At 36.2% G+C, this 20421-nt stretch overlaps 1 protein-coding gene and 1 long non-coding RNA gene across 2 annotated transcripts; one reads left to right on the top strand and one right to left on the bottom strand.

Annotated features, from left to right (window-relative positions):
* Window positions 1–1574: 1574 nt before the first annotated feature.
* Window positions 1575–9109, bottom strand: mpv17l2 (MPV17 mitochondrial inner membrane protein like 2). The gene is made up of 5 exons (XM_083558645.1): window positions 8542–9109; window positions 7575–7736; window positions 5813–5889; window positions 5487–5615; window positions 1575–3793 (listed from the first exon to the last, which is right to left on the bottom strand). Exons 1-5 carry the CDS (start codon window positions 8723–8725, stop codon window positions 3716–3718), a joined length of 630 nt encoding a protein of 209 aa, XP_083414771.1. The 5' UTR covers window positions 8726–9109; the 3' UTR covers window positions 1575–3715.
* On the top strand, window positions 5969–7050 carry LOC310735689. Its single transcript, XR_014536362.1, has 2 exons — window positions 5969–6078; window positions 6320–7050. It is a non-coding gene; the product is annotated as an uncharacterized lncRNA (long non-coding RNA).
* Window positions 9110–20421: the final 11312 nt, after the last annotated feature.

Below are 20421 nucleotides of genomic sequence, written 5' to 3'. Positions count from 1 at the left end.
AGCGGAACAATGATAATTTATTTCAGAAGACTCACTGACTCAAATGTCCCCAGATTTTGCCCAACAATTCAAATGAGTTTCTTTTCCTAACTTCGCTTTGTGATTCATTACAGGAATCACTTTGGGCATGACCAACTACGGAAGCTCCTATGACAGCACATCTGTCTTGACAGGTCGACCGGTCTGTCCCCCACTTACAATATGTTTCACGCTTTCTTCCCATGACTGACTACATCAAGCTCTCTCAGCACATCCAGTTTTAAATGAGTTCAGGAAGGTTGCATCCCACTCGTGTCCTTCATCATATGGAGCAACCATCTCGGACAGGGACCCTCACCTGATGTGCATCGCGTGCATGGGCCCTGTAACAGCAACGGACAAAAAAGCATTCCAAAATTTAATTCCACTGAGGGTCGGAACCAAAGAAGATGTGATGATCGCTACACTATGGAACCTGTTGCTGGGAAGCTTAATGGGGAACAATTTTCTCAAAACTGTATAGTTCCAATCTGGAAACATATTATGTGAATTGTTATTTCTGCCTATTTATGCTGTTTAGATGACCATGTGGTTCCATAAGGTAGTAGTCATCACATATGCTTTACATGCAGAAGGTCCTGGGTTTAACCCCAGTGGGAAATGTTTGTCACCAGTTATGTTAAGAAAGCTAAGATATTGCCAAAATCTTTTACTCAATTCTGCAAATAAATAAACATGTTGGTATGTTTCTGCATTGTGCTTGAAGCAATGGACAAAAAGCATTACAGAACTAAAAGCTCCAGGGAATGGCTCTACTGGGGGTCAAACCCAGGACCATCTAAATGTAAACCAGCTGTGATGACCGCTACAGTATGGAACCTGGTGCTGAGAAAATTCATGTCTAATGTGCATAAATAGAAACATCTCTCTGAAAATCTCAAGAGGAAAGATATAAATTAAACTTACAAACTCCACTGACTTAAATGGCTCCAGGTTTTGCCCAATAATAGTTTTAGCAATGCATACAAGTTTATTACTGTTGCTGACATTACTGAGTAAAATGCCACTTCTTCAGAAGACCACACACAATGGGCTCATGACCACCGAGCGATAGATCTCACTCACACACCAACTACCTGCATGTCTTCCCTCACCATATCCATGAACCTCCTCCTTGGCCTTCCTCTTTTCCTCCTTCCTGGTATCACCATTCTCAGCATTCTCCTATATATATAAAGTAACCATATCCTGCTAGCTGGACCAATAGGGTCCCCTACCTGGTTCCATAGTGTAGTGGTCATCATGTATGCTTTAGACAAAGAAGGTCCTGGGTTCAAAGGCCAGTAGAACCATATATTTGAAATGTTCAACATAACGTTAACAAAACGACTATTAGGATTAAATAAAAAAAAACATCAATTTACAAAAAATAAAAACCAGTATTGTGCTTCAGATAACAGGAATTAATCCCCCCCCCCCCAAATAATTATGTTAATTACAAAACTAGTTAACATATGCATATATAACATATATATTGTGTGCAGTGTGTGTAGTGATGACAAATGGCATTTCACACAACATTAAAGTTCATATAATTCAAGAGTAAAAATTATTTAATGACATTTATATTACTTATTTGTTCAAATACATTTCTAATAAACATTTTTTCAAATCTCTGGGAAAGCTCAGCTTTCACCATTATTAAAAAAAAAAAAAAAAATACAGACTAATTTTATAAAGCAGCTGATCCACATCCAAAAAAAAATAAAAACCAACAAGGAATTTGAGGTCAATAAATGACTTATTTGTCTGCAGAATTAGCTTTATATACATTGTACATACATAGCATGTTCCATCATAACTGGTATTATAACAAACATATTTTAAACATATATGACAAAGAGATGAGGGAAAACAGTTATTCCACTGACTAGAAACAGGTAATTGAACAAATCACTTAAAAACCTTACAAAAACAAAACAAAACAAAAAAAACCATATAATTTACACTTTATTCTGAACAGCCGGACTTCTACTCATTTCTGAAATCCACTCAGACAATCACGTGACTGCAGTGCAGTGTATAAAATCGTGCAGATTTAAGGCAGAAGCTTTGGGGAACGTTCACATCAAGTCAATTAAAATAAAAAATAGTCACGTCTCTGATTATTAGTCTCTGGTGACTTTTAACATTTTAAGAGTTGAGTCAGAATGGTGATCCAGCAAGAAAGTTAACAGGAAGGCTACAGTTCCTCAACCAACCAGTCTATACACCCAAGGAGAGCAGGAAATCATCTCAGTACACACAACTAAACAAAACACTGGTCACATTTTGCCCCATTCTGAAGTTTGATGTAAATATTACCTGAAGCTCATGACCTGTATCTGCAGGACTTTGTGCTGCTGCCACATGATTGGCTCATAGGCACTTGCATGAATGTGTTCTTAATAAAACATAACATAACAGTAAAGAGTATCTCCTCTTACAAACATTTTAACCGTACTGAAGTCGTTTGTGAAAGAGTAGGCCAGCAAGAAATTAAGATAAATGATTTTGCACAAGTCTTCAAAAATAGTTAACACTAACAATTAAAAAAACTATTTTTGTCATTAGTAATTAATGCATAACTATTAGAAACGTAGCAAAGATTTGCATGAAAAGTTGCAAGTGGTGGAGTGTTCAGGAAGCTGAGTAAAATTCCTTAATACAGTTTCAGTTTAGACATTCTGTGAAGTATACAGTGAGTCTGGAACACAGTACTGCTGATTTACTTTGGCACAATAATATCTAACAAGCTTTGAAGTAAGATCATTCCTAATTGACGATCATTTTACTTTCATTTAATTTTGCTAGCTGACGAACAACTAAAGACACCTCAGTCATATCCCAACAGAACCCAGGAATACCAAACACCAGGTCTTTACTTCACATATACTGTAAATATCAAAGAATTATTGCTCTAAATCCTTGGTAAATAAGTAGGCAAAACTGTCATTTAGACAAAATTTTTGGAACCACATTTAATTCCACCCCTGTTTGTCCACAACATGAATTTCAAGCTGTAACAAACTGGACAGTCAAAACATTGAAATGCTTTATCTATTTTGACCAAGCATAGCTTCTGCTGCAGATGGTAAGGTTATGATTTGACATCAGCAGCATAAATCCTTGGACACAATTTGCCTTGTTAACAGCATGGTGTCATGTTGTTGGAAATGTTTACTTGAAACACCCTGTGCCCACGTATTATTGCTGACTGTGTACATACCTTTATGGTCATTGTTAGATTTCAATGGTTTCTTCCAGCAGGAGAATATCACAAAGTTAACTCAAACTGGGACGTGATCGAACGAGATGTGCATCTGTAAAACCTTCACCAATCAAATAATACAGTGTTGTCAGCATTGACCAAACCTCAAAGGAATGTTTCCAACAACTTGAGGAATCCATGCCATGAAGAACAGGGGTTTACAAGCAAAGGGAATTTTGCCCAGTAGTAGATTGGTGATTCTAATAAAGTGGACAGTGAGTGTGTTATTAGCAAACTGCACCAAATTACATTGAAAAAAGCTGGAATGATCTTCACTGGTGAGAATGTGAACATGTGTAGGTATAGTGTGAGTTAGTGTGGAACAAATGTTAAGCTGATGCTTTAATGTGAATGATTTGAGTAATTAAGTTACAGGTCTATCTATCTAAAATTAGAAAATTTAGGTGAAATAACATGTGACTATAGTTAAGCATCCAGTGATTTAGCTGAGGGAGGAGATATTGATGAGTCCTCTGGCACCAATTCATCGATCGGATGGTCTACCTGTTAAAAAGAAAATAATAAAAATACCAAATTATAGAGGCCAAAAATTCAGATAGTATTGAAGGTGAAAAAAAGATCATGAAAGCCCTGAAAGGTAAAATAAATCCAAAGGAAAAACATTCACTTTTTAGAAAACAGCTGGAAAATATTATTTCCAACAGGTGCAACTAACTTATTATGTCATCCGTACCAATCAGGGGACCAAACAAAAAAAAAAAAATGTGAATAATTAGTGTGTTACATTCGTTTTTTGCCAGCTTGATTGGGAAAATGTTGCTGGATGGAATAGCTAAAAAGACAAAAAAGTATACATGTACACTACCATTCAAATGTTTATACAGAGTTTTATACAGTTTATACTGAAATCTTTTTTCTATTATTTTTGACAAATTATGACACTGAAGTAACCAGGAATATTCAAATTGTCAAATTTTGCATGTTTGGCTCTGATAAAGAACTTATGTAAGATAGAGAACAGGAAAGGTGATGTTAGCAGACTGCAAAGGTCTCAAAAAAAAAACCAACACCCAACTAGCAAAGAACACATTTGGCAAGTTTAACAAAGAGGCAAAGTAAATCTTCATACTGTTATCTACCTAGTATGTTGCATATTTTTAAAAAAGAACTTTTTATAGGGAGTAACAAATAATATATATTTTTTTTATTTCATATATATATATATATATATATATATATATATATATATATATATATATATATATATATATATATATATATATATATATATAGGAGAGGTTTAAATAGATGAGGTTGATTTTGTGACTGGTGTCTTTTACCCATGAGTTGATATTAGGAGTACTTTCCTAAAGGGACAGGAATAATTTGGGTCTGTGGGAATCAGAATTCTTGCTAATTTGGTACAGAATCATATACGTATTTTACTCGATCAAATACAATTAATTTATACCTTTCTATAAAATGTTTGTTTTATGATTTTTAATTTTTATTCTGTCTCTCTCTCTTAAAATAAACCTACCATAAAAATTCTAGACTGTTCATTGTAAGGGGTAGATTTACACAGGGGATCAAATAATTATTTCCCCCACAATATATATATATATATATATATATATATATATATATATATATATATATATATATATATATATATATATATATATATATATATATATAAAATATTATACTGTATATTTCTTTTGAAGCTTCTGGACATTTATAATGTCTTTTTATACTACAGCTCCTGTTGTATAATTACATCAAACAACATATATTTTTTGAATGCTATTTCCAAACCATTACTACAGCAGCATCACCAGTGTTCATGGTAAATAAATACTTTTTATTTGTGTAACTTGAGTCTTATATGAAAGGCTGTTAGATCAAAAGATGAAAAGGAAGAACCTCCTCCTTTAACAAGAATTTACAAGATAGTATGAGCGAACTAGCCAGCTATTTAATGCTACAAAGTGTGTTTCTTAGGGATCTAATTCCTTAGTGGAGACATAAAAAGATCATTCACAATGATCTGTCTGTAATTTCAAGATTTTCAAGAATAAATTTCTTATTTATACTGAACTGTAGTATAAAAGCAACACTGCGATGAATGAATATCGGCGATGTTGCTGAAATGTCCAACACAAAAAGCATTGAAGCACATGTATAAAGATTAAAACAAAACTTGTCGATCATATTTGGCCTTATGAAAGCTCACCCTGTGCTTGAGATATGACAGGTAGGTGTCCCAGCCCAGTGTGATTGTATTCACGTACAACACACGGAACTTAGCTGGCAAGAAGTAGAAGTTGAACATCTGTGCGGTCGGCCACACACACCAGTCCGCCTGATGGGAAGGAACGATGAAATTTATTTAAAAAAAAATGCCTGCTTCTCTCTTTTGGTATACCAAAAAAGTCGACATTATTAAGAATTCACTTGCACTCAATTACATTGTTGTTAATGCAATGTTTTCTACAATCTCTAGAAGAATAGAATGTGTAACATCCAAAATGAATGCAGATGTTCATTTGTAAATCTTACCTTATAGAACTCCCAGAATTTCTCTTTAAACTCTGTGCAGCCTTTTAACACACCCTGACCCTCCATTACACCCATACCTTAACACACACAAAATTATTATAATTCATTCTTTTTACATTTATGACTATATCTCAGCTTTTCTTATAAATATATAATGTAAACCAAAATTAATATAGATTGTAGGGGTGCACTTTTCAGACCGAATATGGCAATATGTATTTTGTATGATGCTCTTTAATGCTGATGGATAGTGATAGCTAAATTATGTTAAGCAGTTGGGGGCATGGCAAAGGTCCCCTGGTGGTCTAGTGGTTAGGATGCGGCGCTCTCACCGCTGCGGCCCGGGTTCAATCCCCGTTCAGGGAACCAACCCCAGCCACTCTTAGTGCCGGTCCCAAGCCTGAATAAATGGGGAGGGTTGCGTTAGGAAGGGCATCCAGCGTAAAAACACGTGCCAAATCAAACAACCCGTTAGGGGTGGGGACCCCTAACGGGAGAAGCCGAAAGAAAGTTTAGTCGGGGGCATGGCAAAATTTTTTATTTCGCCCTTGTTACATTAAGTGCTGGGTTTTATTTAGTGCCTGGCCAAAAAAAATGATTAAAAAATTCAAATAGGTAAGAGCCCTTAATTGGACAGAGACCAGATTTAACCTCCTACTCTGCATCTTTGTGATGTGCTGAATAAAACTTTAGACAATTGTTTGACTCTTTCATCATCAAAACATTCAAGTTCCTTGCAAGAAATTAATACAACTCTGGAAATAAATGCTGCGACATTGAATAAGATTATCAAAACGATGCCATGGCAAATACGCAAAAGGCTTCGAGTTTGTAACTTTTTTCAGGCAGGCAGCGTATTAACAATGTAATGATATTTAAAAGAAACCATATTAGTGAATTAGTGAAGGTAGTTGAAAAAGAGAATAAGGTTTTGGTATATACCTGACAAGGTGAGTGAAAAGTCTGGAAAAAGGACCTGTGCGTGTCTCAGTGCTCGCAAACCTAAACTGCTCAAGATTTTATACCTTGATATTTTTTCACAGAGGACACTCACAGCGCATACAGGTTTTGCTTTGATTACTATCAATTAGAGGTGGGCGATTACTTGCCACCAATAGTTGATCGCAGGAACTATTGGCAAAAACCATTTTTGGATAGTTTTTCTTGGTTGCGTTATACAGGTTTGCTCTAGAGGCAAATCACTGATGAAACATGCTGTTTATTTGAAGCGTTTTTATTATACATTTTGTATGAAACTGTTATTTATTTGGTGTGTTACTACTTGTTTCAGTTCGAATGCATGTCTTTTATTTTCCACTATATTTATTAATATAATTAATACATTCATATTCCATTTAGCATGTTTTCATGATTCAGTACTGTAATAATGTTCAGTACTATTTTACATTAAATGTTATTTATTTATTTTATCCAGTATCCATTTAAAAAACTATCGATTAAAAAAATCGGTTATCGGCAAGTACGATCCAACCTAGCAATCAGTAAATTCCACTCTTACCTCTATAACTTCTACTCTCAATGATCATAAAGTATGCTCCTTATCATTCATACTAACACATGGTGTTGAATTTTGGTGAGGAAGAATTTTAACATTACTCGATAGCAGAATCAGTATCAGTGTATCCCTATTAATGCTAAGTAAAACTCTTATTTCATTGACTAAATAAACATGGTTATGTTAAATATATTTACATAAGTAGCATGCATAATTGCAGGATTAACAAAAAAAACTGGTCCATACCCATGAAGTACCACACTCCAAAAAGTGGGGAGGCAACAATCTGATCGATCAGAACTTTCTTGGCAACAGTCTTTACAACTTTTCCAGGATAAGTCCTGTCCAACCACTGATACCAGTAGTGCAAAAAAGGGCCCATGGTACATCCGACTGCAAACATGCGCCCTAAAAGGAGAGAAGGACCAGAAATTTCATTCAATTACAAATACATGTGAAAATTGAAAACACTATTGAAAATTGAAAACACTAAAACTTTTTTTTTTAATAACAGAAAACAGTTATAAAAAAAGAAAAAACCTGACGCCTCATATTTAAGTTACTAGGGCAACAGCCCTAGTTCTAATTAATCTGGTGTATTTTATACTGCTTTTCAGACAAATTTTACAGTAATCCCCCGTTTATCGCGGTGGTTATGTTGAAAAAACCGCCTGCGATTAACGAAAAACCGCGATAAACGAAAAAACGAAATAAACGGACACAACACCAAAAATGCTATTTTATGTATACAGTACTGTACTGTATTAACATTTTACTTCATTTTTTAATTAATCATTGTATGAAATATTGTCCTACTTTCATGTCATTATTGTAACTCAATAAAAACAATTCCCTATAAGTTTTTTGGTCTATCGTGCTATCCGGAAGAGAGATCGGGAAAATTAGAGAAACAACTTAGTTATGTGGCGCGTGACTCGAACCGCAGTAAAGCGGGGGATTACTTGTATTTTGATATGCAAATATGCACAGCGCATGAATTTACATGTACAATTTTTCGTGACGTCATCATTGCCCTGCCCCTCCTCCGAAGGCGACATTTACCCCGGCGACTTTTCTTCAAAAAGATTTCTCAACACAGAGATGTAAATAAAGCTGAGTATTAAAATATCAAAATATATGAACATATGTGTACAACAGCCAGGTGTTGTGTCCTCGCCGCAGTAAAGTAAAGTGGTTGAGTGGAAGGTGAGACCTGTACGCTTCCAGTCTCGGATCTTCTCAGGGTCCTGTCTCTTCTCCCTGGTCTGCTGAATGCAGTCCCCCAGAGCGAGCATCCCTCCACTGCTCACTACATTAGTCACGATCAGAAATCTCCCTGAAAACAGCGGCTTCCAGTAGAAAGAGATCCGCACAAGCAGGCTCTTAGTCTGAGCCATCAGGACTCACCTTTTGTGTCCGGGGAATTTAGAATCATTTACAATAATAAAACAAAACCCCTACAACAAATCCACCTGTTTAAATAACATAAACCACAAAACACAACAGGAACTCTGTAGAAACTCTGTAGAAACTCTGTAGAAACAAACAGATCCGGTAACCTGACATGTGTTCATGAACGGCTCGTAACACTAACAGGAACCGGTAGTCTTCCGTATTCTTTGATCAGGATTTCAAAATAAAAGCAACATGTAAAGAACCATTTTATTATAATAAACGCGCCACAAACGAGGTTTTGTTAAATGTATCTCTCCGACCCGCCTCTTTTTTAGTAAAATGGATTTCAAAATAAACGTCCTAGAAAGGTTTCTATGAAAGTAAACGAAGGCAAACGTGTGTAGAGTGGAGTGGAGTGGAGTGGAGTGTACAGTGGCAGGCCATGCATCTGGTACCTGGGCCTTCAGTGGGGACTTACCCGACTTAATCCACCTCCTAATGCCACCACTATCACGTCTCAATCATAGAAACCATCAATACAATACAAACACGCAATATAACGTGGCATTACAAAGAGAGAGAGAGAGAGAAAAGCATTTTACATATTGAGAGTTAATACCATATTTAGTAAAGCAAGAAACCCAGTTAACTCCAAACCTCTACACTACAACCACAACTGTGCACCTACATCATCCAGAGCAGTTCAGAACCAATATTTGTCTAATAACATGACAAAAACATAAACATTTTAATAAAATACAACCTACTCACCAGAGATGCCGACTTATAATTTGCACCGCTCCTCAGAGGCTGTAATCCAGTGGTACCGCTCGTATTCACTGGTCTGGAAGTGGAGAACAAACCCTTTCCCGGGCTGAGACAAGCTCTAGCTAGCTTCGGGGTTGGTTGACCTCTTCTCAGGATGTCTACCTTTTCTTTTTCCGAGACCAAATCAATTTCTCTTCCTCCGTAGGCATTAAAAAGTCTAACTCAGATGTAGAGAGGCGAATGTGAAATCTGATAGTAAAGAGGCCAGCAGTACTGACTTTGAAGGCCCTGGGCAGATTAGATTGACATGGCAGCACATAGAGGCTAAAATTTGATTGGACAAAAAAATCTAACATCCACATACACATTCTGTAGGCAGTGCAGCCAAGAGAAATGCTACAAAATGAAGAGAATAAACTTTTGGGAATAAATAAATACAATTTTATAGAACAAATATTAGAATTTAGGTTGTAAATGTAGGTTAGTGCTTCTGATAGTGTTTAGGCCAGCAGAGAAGGCTTTGCTGGCCCTGACCGCCCACCACTGATGGTATGGTATGGTATGGTATAGTATGGTATAAACAAACGAACAAACAATCAAATTCTTTTAAAATTGAAAAACAAATTACATAATTGTATTTTTATGCTTAAAATTTTAAATATATAAAAATACATCGCATTTGAAGTTTCTTGCCATTTTTTTACTTTGATATATTTGACTTCTTGGATTCTTGAACAACACAGGTGCAAACGAACTGATCATCAGCTCAAAATTCCATCTGTAGAGAAGTTGATATGGATCACTGTGTTCTTTTTTAAATGCAACAAGAGAGTGGCAGGAAATTAGAGTCACACACATGTCCTCTTATTACAGTATTATGCTGTAAACAAAATCTTTAGACACTTATTGCAGAACAACCCCACTCTGCCCCTGCCGCACTTTACCCCACCCTGTTTTTCCCCACACTGCCCCACTATGCTCTCCCTCTTTTTTTGCCCCACTCCACCCCACACTGCCCTCCCTCTGCTTTGCTCACTCCGCCCCACTCTACCTACAATGCTTTCCCTTTGCTTTGCCCCACTCCACCCCACCTTGCCTTTGAAACTCCAGTTTGTTTTGCTAAATTTTACACTAAATTAGACAATGCACCAATAAATGCTATTAATTAAATTTTACTAATGTTACACACTATGCTTTCTAATATTAGCAAAAGAAAAAAATCTGTATTAGATTTCAATCTTGATTTATAATGTCTCTCTACATATTTAATGATATAATGGTTATTATATGACAGGATTAATGAGATCAGGAGCTATTTTCAGATATGATCTAAGTAACGAGTTGGAAAATTAAGCAGTTTTACAATGTTAACCATATGTACCATGGGATTAGATGAGATTGAGCCAAATATTTGAATATGCATTTCGCATTTTAAAGAACAGCGCAATCAAATTCAAGCCACTAATGCTGTCTCTTAAATTCCAGCTTTGTGTCTTGCATGAGCATGGAAAATGAATGCCTGCTTGTTGTTTGCTAGAGTGATTGTAGGGTCCAGATTCGAGGTTAAATATGGTACAAAAATGTTTTCTACACTAAAAACACTTTCCTGCCTCTCTTTTCATGTCGTCTAAAATGCTAGTTATTATTTTCCCCTTAAATTATCCATTTATTTTGACCTTTTGTACCATTTCTATTACACATATAGACAATTTTTCTCCTCTTTGCTTGTATGCATTTGTGTATGGCCAAAAGTATGTGGACACCTGTCCATAATTTTCAGAAGTAGGTCTACCCCAACACTTTTGCCCCAAATTAGGAAATACACAATTGTCTAAGTAATTAATTATCTCTAATTTGGAATTTTCTTTTGAGAGCCATAAAGACATGTTTTGACAGGGTCGTGTTGAAGAACGCACCCTGCATTCATATGTTCTCATCTGACATCAGGGCCTGACCTCTCTGAATGAGTACTAATCCCCAAAAATAAAATCTAGTGGCAACTTTCAATTATAAATGGAGAACAGCAAAAAGGGGACCAGTTCCATGTTTCGAATGGAATGTTCAGGAACCATATTCTGTAGTTGTCCATGTATGAATGTGGTGTTTTGCATTTCCAGAAATGTCCATAAATTATATCAGATATCGTAAAGTAGGCTTACACAGTTAGATCACACGTTCAACAGCCTTTCTGCAAGACATCACAAGACTCTTGGGTGCATCTGATTGATGGTCAATAATTGAAACAGCTACTCTCCTTGACAGTTAAGACTAACTTGAGCAGAGCTCTGTGGTGTTTATTAACCTGTTGGCTTGCATCATTTTGTACATCTTAATTACGCATGGAAAATTTAAAACAGGATATGCTCCATATTCAGCCCGACCCTGACCAAGGTTAAAGTGGTTACTGAATAAGAATCACTTAAAGCTACAGTTTTCTTAGTATTTGATATACATTAAATTCCATTTGGTACATTACTTTGTTTGACATCAAATGTTTAATAACTAGATATTCGAGTGTGTAGAGTGTATTACAGGAATATAATGATATATTAGTCTAGCATTGAGTATGAACATTTGGGATTCTACAGTCTGTCGTCTTGTTGTTATTGATGACAGATGCAGTAACAATTTTTTTGTGAAATTATTTGTCCCATTCTCAGTGTGACACAATACAGTATATACAGTACAGGCAGGCAAAGGTTGTGCTACACATATCTGTCAGCAAATCCTATGATGGATTCTGATTAATGAATACGTTTTTCATGAGAAATGGTTAACAAAAACTCGTTTCATTTTATTTGCTCCCAGCAAGCGCTTATACCCAAAGAATGTAATACGTCACATCATCCGTCATGGAAAAAAGTACAGCCAGTGATCTGGGCAGCTCTGGACACATCTGGTTCATTGCATAGGTCAATATGTAACAGTCTGTTTTAACATAAAGTAATTTAACTTGACTGTGTCTATTGTTTTATTGTTACAGCACAACAATGTATTGACAACCTGCTTTATGCTAAGAAATGCCAACGAATAATTTTATACTATAAAAGGCCAGAAATTTGACTTTAATCACTTGATAAATAAGTTGTCAATGATTGACTTTGCATGCATAATACACTGTGCTGAAATATTTCCAGCATGTGTCTGCACTTCCTCTATAGTTTCTAAATAGCTGTGTTTTAAATCATCGTCATTATATAATGTTGTGAATTAAATGTTAATGTAATGTATTGCAGTTTTACATTTTCATTAAGTTTGAGCCATGTATGGTTGTATGCACTTGAATGGCCTAGCTATATATTATAAATAAATACCAATCTCGCAAATATGAATAGAATTTTAACCCAACTTTGCACACAGTCAAATGGCATATAAAGCTGCAAAATAATACAACTGCTACTGATAACTCTAGTCAAGTTACTACTGTATATAGTAGGGTCAGGAAGTTTGTGTACATAGGCAATAATTGAAGTAACCATCTAGAAGTAGTAACTCAGTGGTTTAGACATTGGACTTCTGACTCACATTTGAGTTCAAATCCCAGCACCACTCTGCTGTCATTGCTGGGACTGAGTTCAGTTGTGTAATTTGATTGTTTAATTTAATTCTCTAAATTTGGATCATAATTTAAATCTTATTTGCTTAAATAACATCTTTAGACTTTAGATTTTTGAGAAAAATTTAAACAGATCTTTTGCCTTTTAAACGTTTGTGTAACTGAACACAGGAAAGGTCCTAAAGTCATAAAGGCATAACGACACTGTTTATTGTTTTTTTCCCTTATTATTGTAATGACCCTCTACTTTAATTACAGTAAGCTAAATACATTTGATTTTATAATGCAATTTCTGCCTTCAAACTGCGAGGTCAGTCCTCTTGAATGTCATGTGCTAATGTGTATATCAGTTGCATTAACTGTATGCTCCTGCATGTCTTCAGTGAAATATTGTGATGCAACAGAAATTAACTGGGAGACTTGTTTAAGACTAATGGCTTTAATATGAAGTAAATAAATTAAAAAGCACATAACACATCTACACATTAAAAAAAATCTGTAGCACAAGCGTTGATGTTGTTTAATGAGCTCTCCAGTGCAGGCAGATGGCTTGATTCCCTTTAAAAATATAAATAAAATTAAAAAATGAGTACACTATTTTAATTTTGGTTTATATTGTTGCTGAGATTCTACAACCCCGAATCCCCAAAAAATTGGGACACTGTGTAAAATGTAAATAAAAACAGAATGCAATAATTAGCAAATCTCATAAACCTATATTTTATTCACAATAAAACATAGAAAACACGTTAAATGTTTCAACTGAGAAAATATAAAAATGTTAAGGAAAAAATAGCGACAACACATGTTGGGACAGGGTCTGTAGCATCACATCTTCTGTCCATATACATCTGGGAAATGAGGATACCATTTGCTGAAGTTTTGAGAAAGGATTGTTGTCCCATGGGTCTGATACAGGATTCTAGCTGCTCAACAGTTCTTGGTCTCCTTTGTTGTATTTTTTTGTTTCCTGATATGCAAAATGATTTCAATTGTTGAAAGGTCTAGACGGTAAGCAGGCTAGTTTAACACCCGGACTCTTCTAGTATGAAGTCATGCTTTTGTAATAGATGCATTTTGCATTGTCTTGCTCCAATATTCATGGCCTTCACTGAAAAATAAGTTTTCTGGAAGCATTTGTTGCTCTAAAAACCTGTAAACAGCATTCAGCATTGATGGAGCCTTTCCAATGTGAAAAGTGTTTATTCCACAGGCACTAATGCACTCCCATACCATCAGAGATGTGGCTTTTTTTTTTTTTTTTTACTGAGCACCGATAACAAGCCAGGTGGTCCCTCTCCTCTTTAGTCTGGAGGACATGGTGTCCATGGAGAATATGTCTCTTGAATACACTATTTATACCCAGTCATCTTATTGACCTGTTGTCAATGAATGTAATTAGTCACAAAATGATTTCCCAACTGCTAATAACAATTACTTTTTCCAGACTTTTCTTGGCCTATCCTAACTTTTTAGGAGAAGTGTTGCAGCTATCAAATTCATCATATTTCCTTAGTTTAAACATTTGATATGTTTTCTATGTTCTAATGTGAATAAAACATGGGTTTATGAGTTTTGCAATCATTGCATTCTGTTTTTATTTACATTTTACACAGGGTCCCAACTTTTTTCGAATTTTATCTGTGTGTGGTCTATTGGTTAGGCTGCGGCGCTCTCATCGCTGCGGCCCGGGTTCGATTCCCAGTCAGGGAACCAACCCCAGTTATTAGGGTTGCACAAGCCAGTGCACTCTTAGTGCCGGTCCCAAGCCCGGATAAATGGGGAGGGTTGCGTTAGGAAGGGCATCCAGCGCAAAACATGTGCCAAATCGAACATGCGGATCATGAATACGGATGATCCTCTGTGGCGACCCCTAATGTGAGAAGCCGAAAAAAAGTTATCTGTGCTTTATTCAAGTATTTCTGTTTGTGGACACTTTTCCTTTAACTTCACTTCACATTTCAAAGTCAAATATCATACTCTTTACTACATTTTGTGAAATTAGTCATTCTTTTTTATTTTTGAGTGGATAAAAATGTTATTATTACTATTAATTGAACAGTGTTCAATTCAATAGTGTAGCAAGCAAAGGTTTAATTCATCGAGGATGTGGACTCTCCTGTCCAGTGACTCCAAATAAGTCAAATACATTTGTACATTTACCCAAGTAAAGGGAGCACTTTACTAGAGTAATATTTTACTTAGCAACTCTACCTGTACTCTACTCTATCTCTACTTCTCAAGTACAAGCTTTGTGTCCTTTGTCCACCATTGGTTCCAATTGCCTTACCTTCGAGTCATCAGTGTATACCTAAAATAAAAAAAAATAAAAAAATTTGTTTGACTTGGTCATTACATGTTGCTTTAAATATACTGCAGATCATATAAGCTGCATAATCAATGTATAAAGGGTGCGATTTATGAATTGTGATGTGCTTATGGCATCTGTAATATTAATAACTGTCTTGTTATATCTTGTTATAACTTGTTATATCACCTACCCCATTGAATGTCTTCAGGGCATTCACATGTATGAGACGCTGTCCAAGACTTCCACTTACACATGATTATACACTTGACGATTCCACAGACGGGGCATACATTGAAGACACTGGAGAAAACAAGCGTTTAGGTCGATGCAACATTTTTTAGCTGTTATTATGTGTAATGAATTACAGATGACAAGACTCACAGGCTGGGCTGCACTTATTACATCCGATGCAGACTCCATGCAATAAATAATTGGAAGCGCAGAATGGCATATGACATTCATAAGGCAGGGCTGGAAAAACAAAATAATTCTAGTATTAAGGTCTTAATGAAGAGTAATTGCTCTGTATTTAAAATCTTTTGTATTGTTGTCTGACCTCAATCCTGTTAGCTTCACATTCCAGCTTTCTGTGCCGGCAAAAAAATTCGGTTCAGGAAGTTCCTTAAAGAAAACAAATATAACAAAAAAGGAATTAAGAGACAAAATACTTGCAGTGGAATTATTAGGTTTTATGTAAAGGGGTCTATGTAACAGTTTAAGATATTAAATGATAACGTGCTGACCCTTTCACCTTCTACTTTATTCACATTCTATTTTATTTACATCTGCCAATTCTCAGCCAATAGCTAAGTCTCCCGTTTACTACAATGGGCTACTAGGCATGGAGGGCAAAGGCTAAAAGCTGTCCTCCAAGACACATGCAACCAGCCAACTACTGTACATTTTTTCAATCTGCTGCCCATGCTGTATCACATAGCAGTGTAACATACTCAACAGAAAGCAATATCTACCCTATTTTGAATACACAGATGCTGGCTGATTAGTGTCACTGTGATTGACAAGTTAGAGAGAGTAGTACAATCATTTAGATTTTAAAGAGCTCTACATGCCAGTGTATGTACATATTAGATTTTTTTCCCCATGGTCTTACATGCCAAGCCTCCAAAGCAGTTTCCTTTAGAACAAGTGAACTGCATGTTCTTTTTCTTGCCAAATGACCATGACATTTAAAACAACCTTCTATTTTCTATTCTGGTCTTAGTGAGGAGTTGAGAAAGTGGATTCATGAATGATTAATAAATTATCCTTATATATGTGCCATTAATGGCGTGTGTATTGATGCATATATAGGGTCCCAAATTATTTGGAACCATGGATTTGCGCACATTACTCATATGCACACTTTCTTCAAAGGCAGGGACGCTCATGTATGCAACACCAGTAGTGAAAACTTGACATTTGTACTGCAGCCATATCAAAAGATATGTGTTAGCATCATAATGCATTGGCTGAGCTCATGTTTTTTTTTTTTTTTTTTTCGAAGAGAGAAACTGTAATCACAAATGCTTTCCAGCAAGGCTGGAGGAGCATGCAGTACAACCTGAGGGTAAAGGAAAAGCAAAACAACAAGAAGTCTCAACATGAAAAAAGTAAGCATAACAACATTCTTATAGTGAGAATTGTTTGGCTCAGGGATTCGAGCTCTGGGATTTCTGACAGGTGTACATGTGCCATATTTAAAGATGAATACTTATTAGGTTGTTACCGCCACCGCTGTGGATGATGTAACAGGCTATGTTAAGGGAACTGTGCCTGAACAGACCACGGTTCCATCACTGTTCAGCTTTTTGATGGTCTCAAGCTTCACATGTTCACAAATTAACACTTTAGCACAGCAAAACAATTTAGGAATTTTATAATTATGTGTCTGGACCTTAAGCTTGACCCCAGAAAACTGCTATATTCACAAAAGGCTACAAAAGAATCATATGAATATAAATGGGACCATCTGTGATCTGGATGTTTGTAAACAAATGGAAGGTTTTTGACTATGGTGTAAAACACCAGAAATGAATCTTGCATCATGAAGTTGTGTTTGCAGGAGCCTGTGGTGTTTCACAGCAAGAAGCTGTGATGAGAATATGCCCAAGCCAGTCTGTGTATAGTGAAACTGTTAAATTTCTTTTTTTTTTATAGTTATACAGAAAAACATTTCCAATTTAAAATTTTAATTTAAAGAATAAACATTTTCTTGTTCTTCTTTTAAATGCTCCTTTTAGGAGTCACCACACCAGATCATCTGGTCTCCATATCACTCATCCACATCTGCCTCTTTCAAACCAACTCTCTCTCTCATATTGTCTCCAAAACGTCCTACCTGCGGGTAGGGTTAGGGTTAGGGTTAGGGTTAGGGTTAGGGTTAGGGCCCCTCAAATAAACTTATTTCTAAACCTGTACATCCCACTCTCAATGAAAATAAAAGCCTTTTCTAATTTTTCCATCATTTTAATACAAATCAAGTACTAATATAACCAATATAAGTCTTTAAAGTATTTTTTTGGCACAAAAACATTTAAGTATTTATTTTTTTCTTTTACGTTTTAAAGTTTTTTTTCCCCCCAAAAAAACACTCTAGCAATTTTCTGGATTCCCTGACATATCTTAAATAAAATAAAACCTCAAAAACAGCAGTTAGATAAAACAATAAAGCTTTATTTTATTGTATCATTTTATTTCAAGATGATTATGTATTATAATATACCTTTGCATTGCAATAGGGCACTAGGTTCACCCTCATGATATCTCTGAGCATTATCCAGGTAGGGAAGAGTTAACCGCTCAGGAAGGTTCTACAACCAGGACAGAGGCTTTCATAGTATACATTAACCCCAACAGGAAGGGCAGATGGATCAGGCCTGGTGGCATTTAGCTTCATACACTGTCTCAGAACCTTTTATCCAGCAAACACAGCAAGAATAGCATGCTGAGAATTTGCTGAAAAACATGCAGAAATTTGTATAGATTTCTTTATTGACGTAATTACCTGAAAGCCATGTGTATATGAGCAATGGTAATTATGTAAAAGTTTGTACAATGTTTGCTGAACCAGATTTAGCATTGATATTAAGATTTTAGGCTATACAACAGATTTGTTTATTTACAGACTGTCTGTTTAAATCTTTGTACGGGTTAGAATTTACAGCTGAGGTGCATATGCTCCAAGTTCTGAATGATTTAAAAGACATTACCTGCTTCTGTCAAATTAGAAGCTGCTTGTTTTCAGTTTTTGAAAGGACCAAGGAGCAGACAGTTGTACTTATATACTTGTTATAGTATATGACAGTATAAGATAAGATATGATGCCTATGGAGTAGTTATTAATAAAAACATGTCCATTTCATTAATTAATTAAAAAAAAATTAACATGACTTACTAAATCTAGATTATTTAGTAGATTATTACAGTAGATTTTTATAAAACTAGTAAGTACACTAAAAAGCTAAAATATTCACATTGAGAAATATGTAGTACTTTACAACTCACTTCACAACTCATTCAACACGATCATCTCTCAGCACCTGATTAAAAAGCTGAGCCTACTGGGCCTGAACACCTCCCTCTGTAACTGGATCCTGGATTTCCTGACTGGGAGACCTCAGGCAGTCCGGACCACCACACTGAGCACTGGAGCCCCTCAGGGCTGTGTGCTCAGTCCACTGTTGTTTACTTTGCTGACTTACGACTGTGTAGCAATGCACAGCTCGAAACACATTATCAAGTTTGCCGATGACACGACCGTGGTGGGTCTCATCAGCAAGAACGATGAGTCAGCATACAGAGAGGAGGTGCAATGGTTAACAGCCTGATGTAGAGCCAACAACCTGTCTCTGAACGTTGACAAAACTAAAGAGATGGTTGTTGACTTCAGGAGAACACAGAGTGACCATTCTCTGATCATCGATGGATCCTCAGTGGAGATCGTCAAGAGCACCAAATTCCTTGGTGTTCACCAGCTCCATCACTAAAAAAAACCAGCAACGTCTCTACTTCATAAGAAGGCCGAGGAAAGCCCATTTTCCTCCCCCCATCATGACCACGTTCTACAGAGGGACCATTGAGAGCATCTTGAGCAGCTGCATCACTGCCAGGTTTGGAAACTGCACTGTTTCGGATCGCAAGACTCTACAGAGGATAATGAGGACAGCTGAGAAGATCGTCTGAGTCTCTCTCCCCTCTATCATGGACATTTACACCACATGCTGCATCCGCAAGGCCAACAGCAACTGTGTGACTGATCTGTACAAGCCGGACTCAACACACACTCATACACACTTCGCGCACCCATGATTCAATACCACTCACACTAAATCATTACCATAAATAGTATACATGCCGTCTTTGCACATCTTCCGGGATTGCTGCTATTTGCTCTTTTGCACAATATTCTGTTTACGTTTTTGCTACTGTTCACTTTATCTTGTTACAACAGGTTTACTGGCAGAGCTATTTTGTGTTTTTGTGTTTTGTCTTGCACTGTCCTGTGTTGTCTTGCACTGTCTTGTGTTGTCTTTTTTTGCACTGTTTGCACCAGGTTGCACACATGCACCTTATGTGGCAAGGACACTTACTAGTCCTTAGCCCTGTGTTTTCTGTTTCTGTGATTGTTGTTTTATGTTGTTTTATGTAGCATCAGTGTTCTGGAGGAACGTTGTTTCATCTCACTGTGTACTGCATCAGCTATATATGGTTGAAATGACAATAAAAGCTTCTTGACTTGACTCCACATTCCATTGCGATTTCCAAGCTGCTGCACCACTGTGATATAGATTAAAAACCAGTTCATCTTCATGTCTGGTGGCATTCAGAAGTTACCTCGACTTTGTCGTATGATAAACACACAGGGCTTTGGTTGAACGTTGTGCTTTGAAACTCCTCCCTCTGATAAAATCTGTAGTGACACGAAGCTTGATGAGAATGACAACATCAACAACATTATGGTAAAAGACACTATACATCACATTCTTTATGATTAATTTGGAATTTTGGATTGAAAAGCTTTCTGCATCGTTGTGCGATTATGGAAATAAGAACCATTTACTATT

Source organism: Silurus aristotelis (assembly GCF_946808225.1).
Source record: "Silurus aristotelis genome assembly, chromosome: 13".
Classification (NCBI taxonomy): Eukaryota; Metazoa; Chordata; class Actinopteri; order Siluriformes; family Siluridae; genus Silurus; species Silurus aristotelis.
Note: the sequence above shows the minus strand (reverse complement) of the source record. Positions and strands in the feature narration are given on the sequence as shown.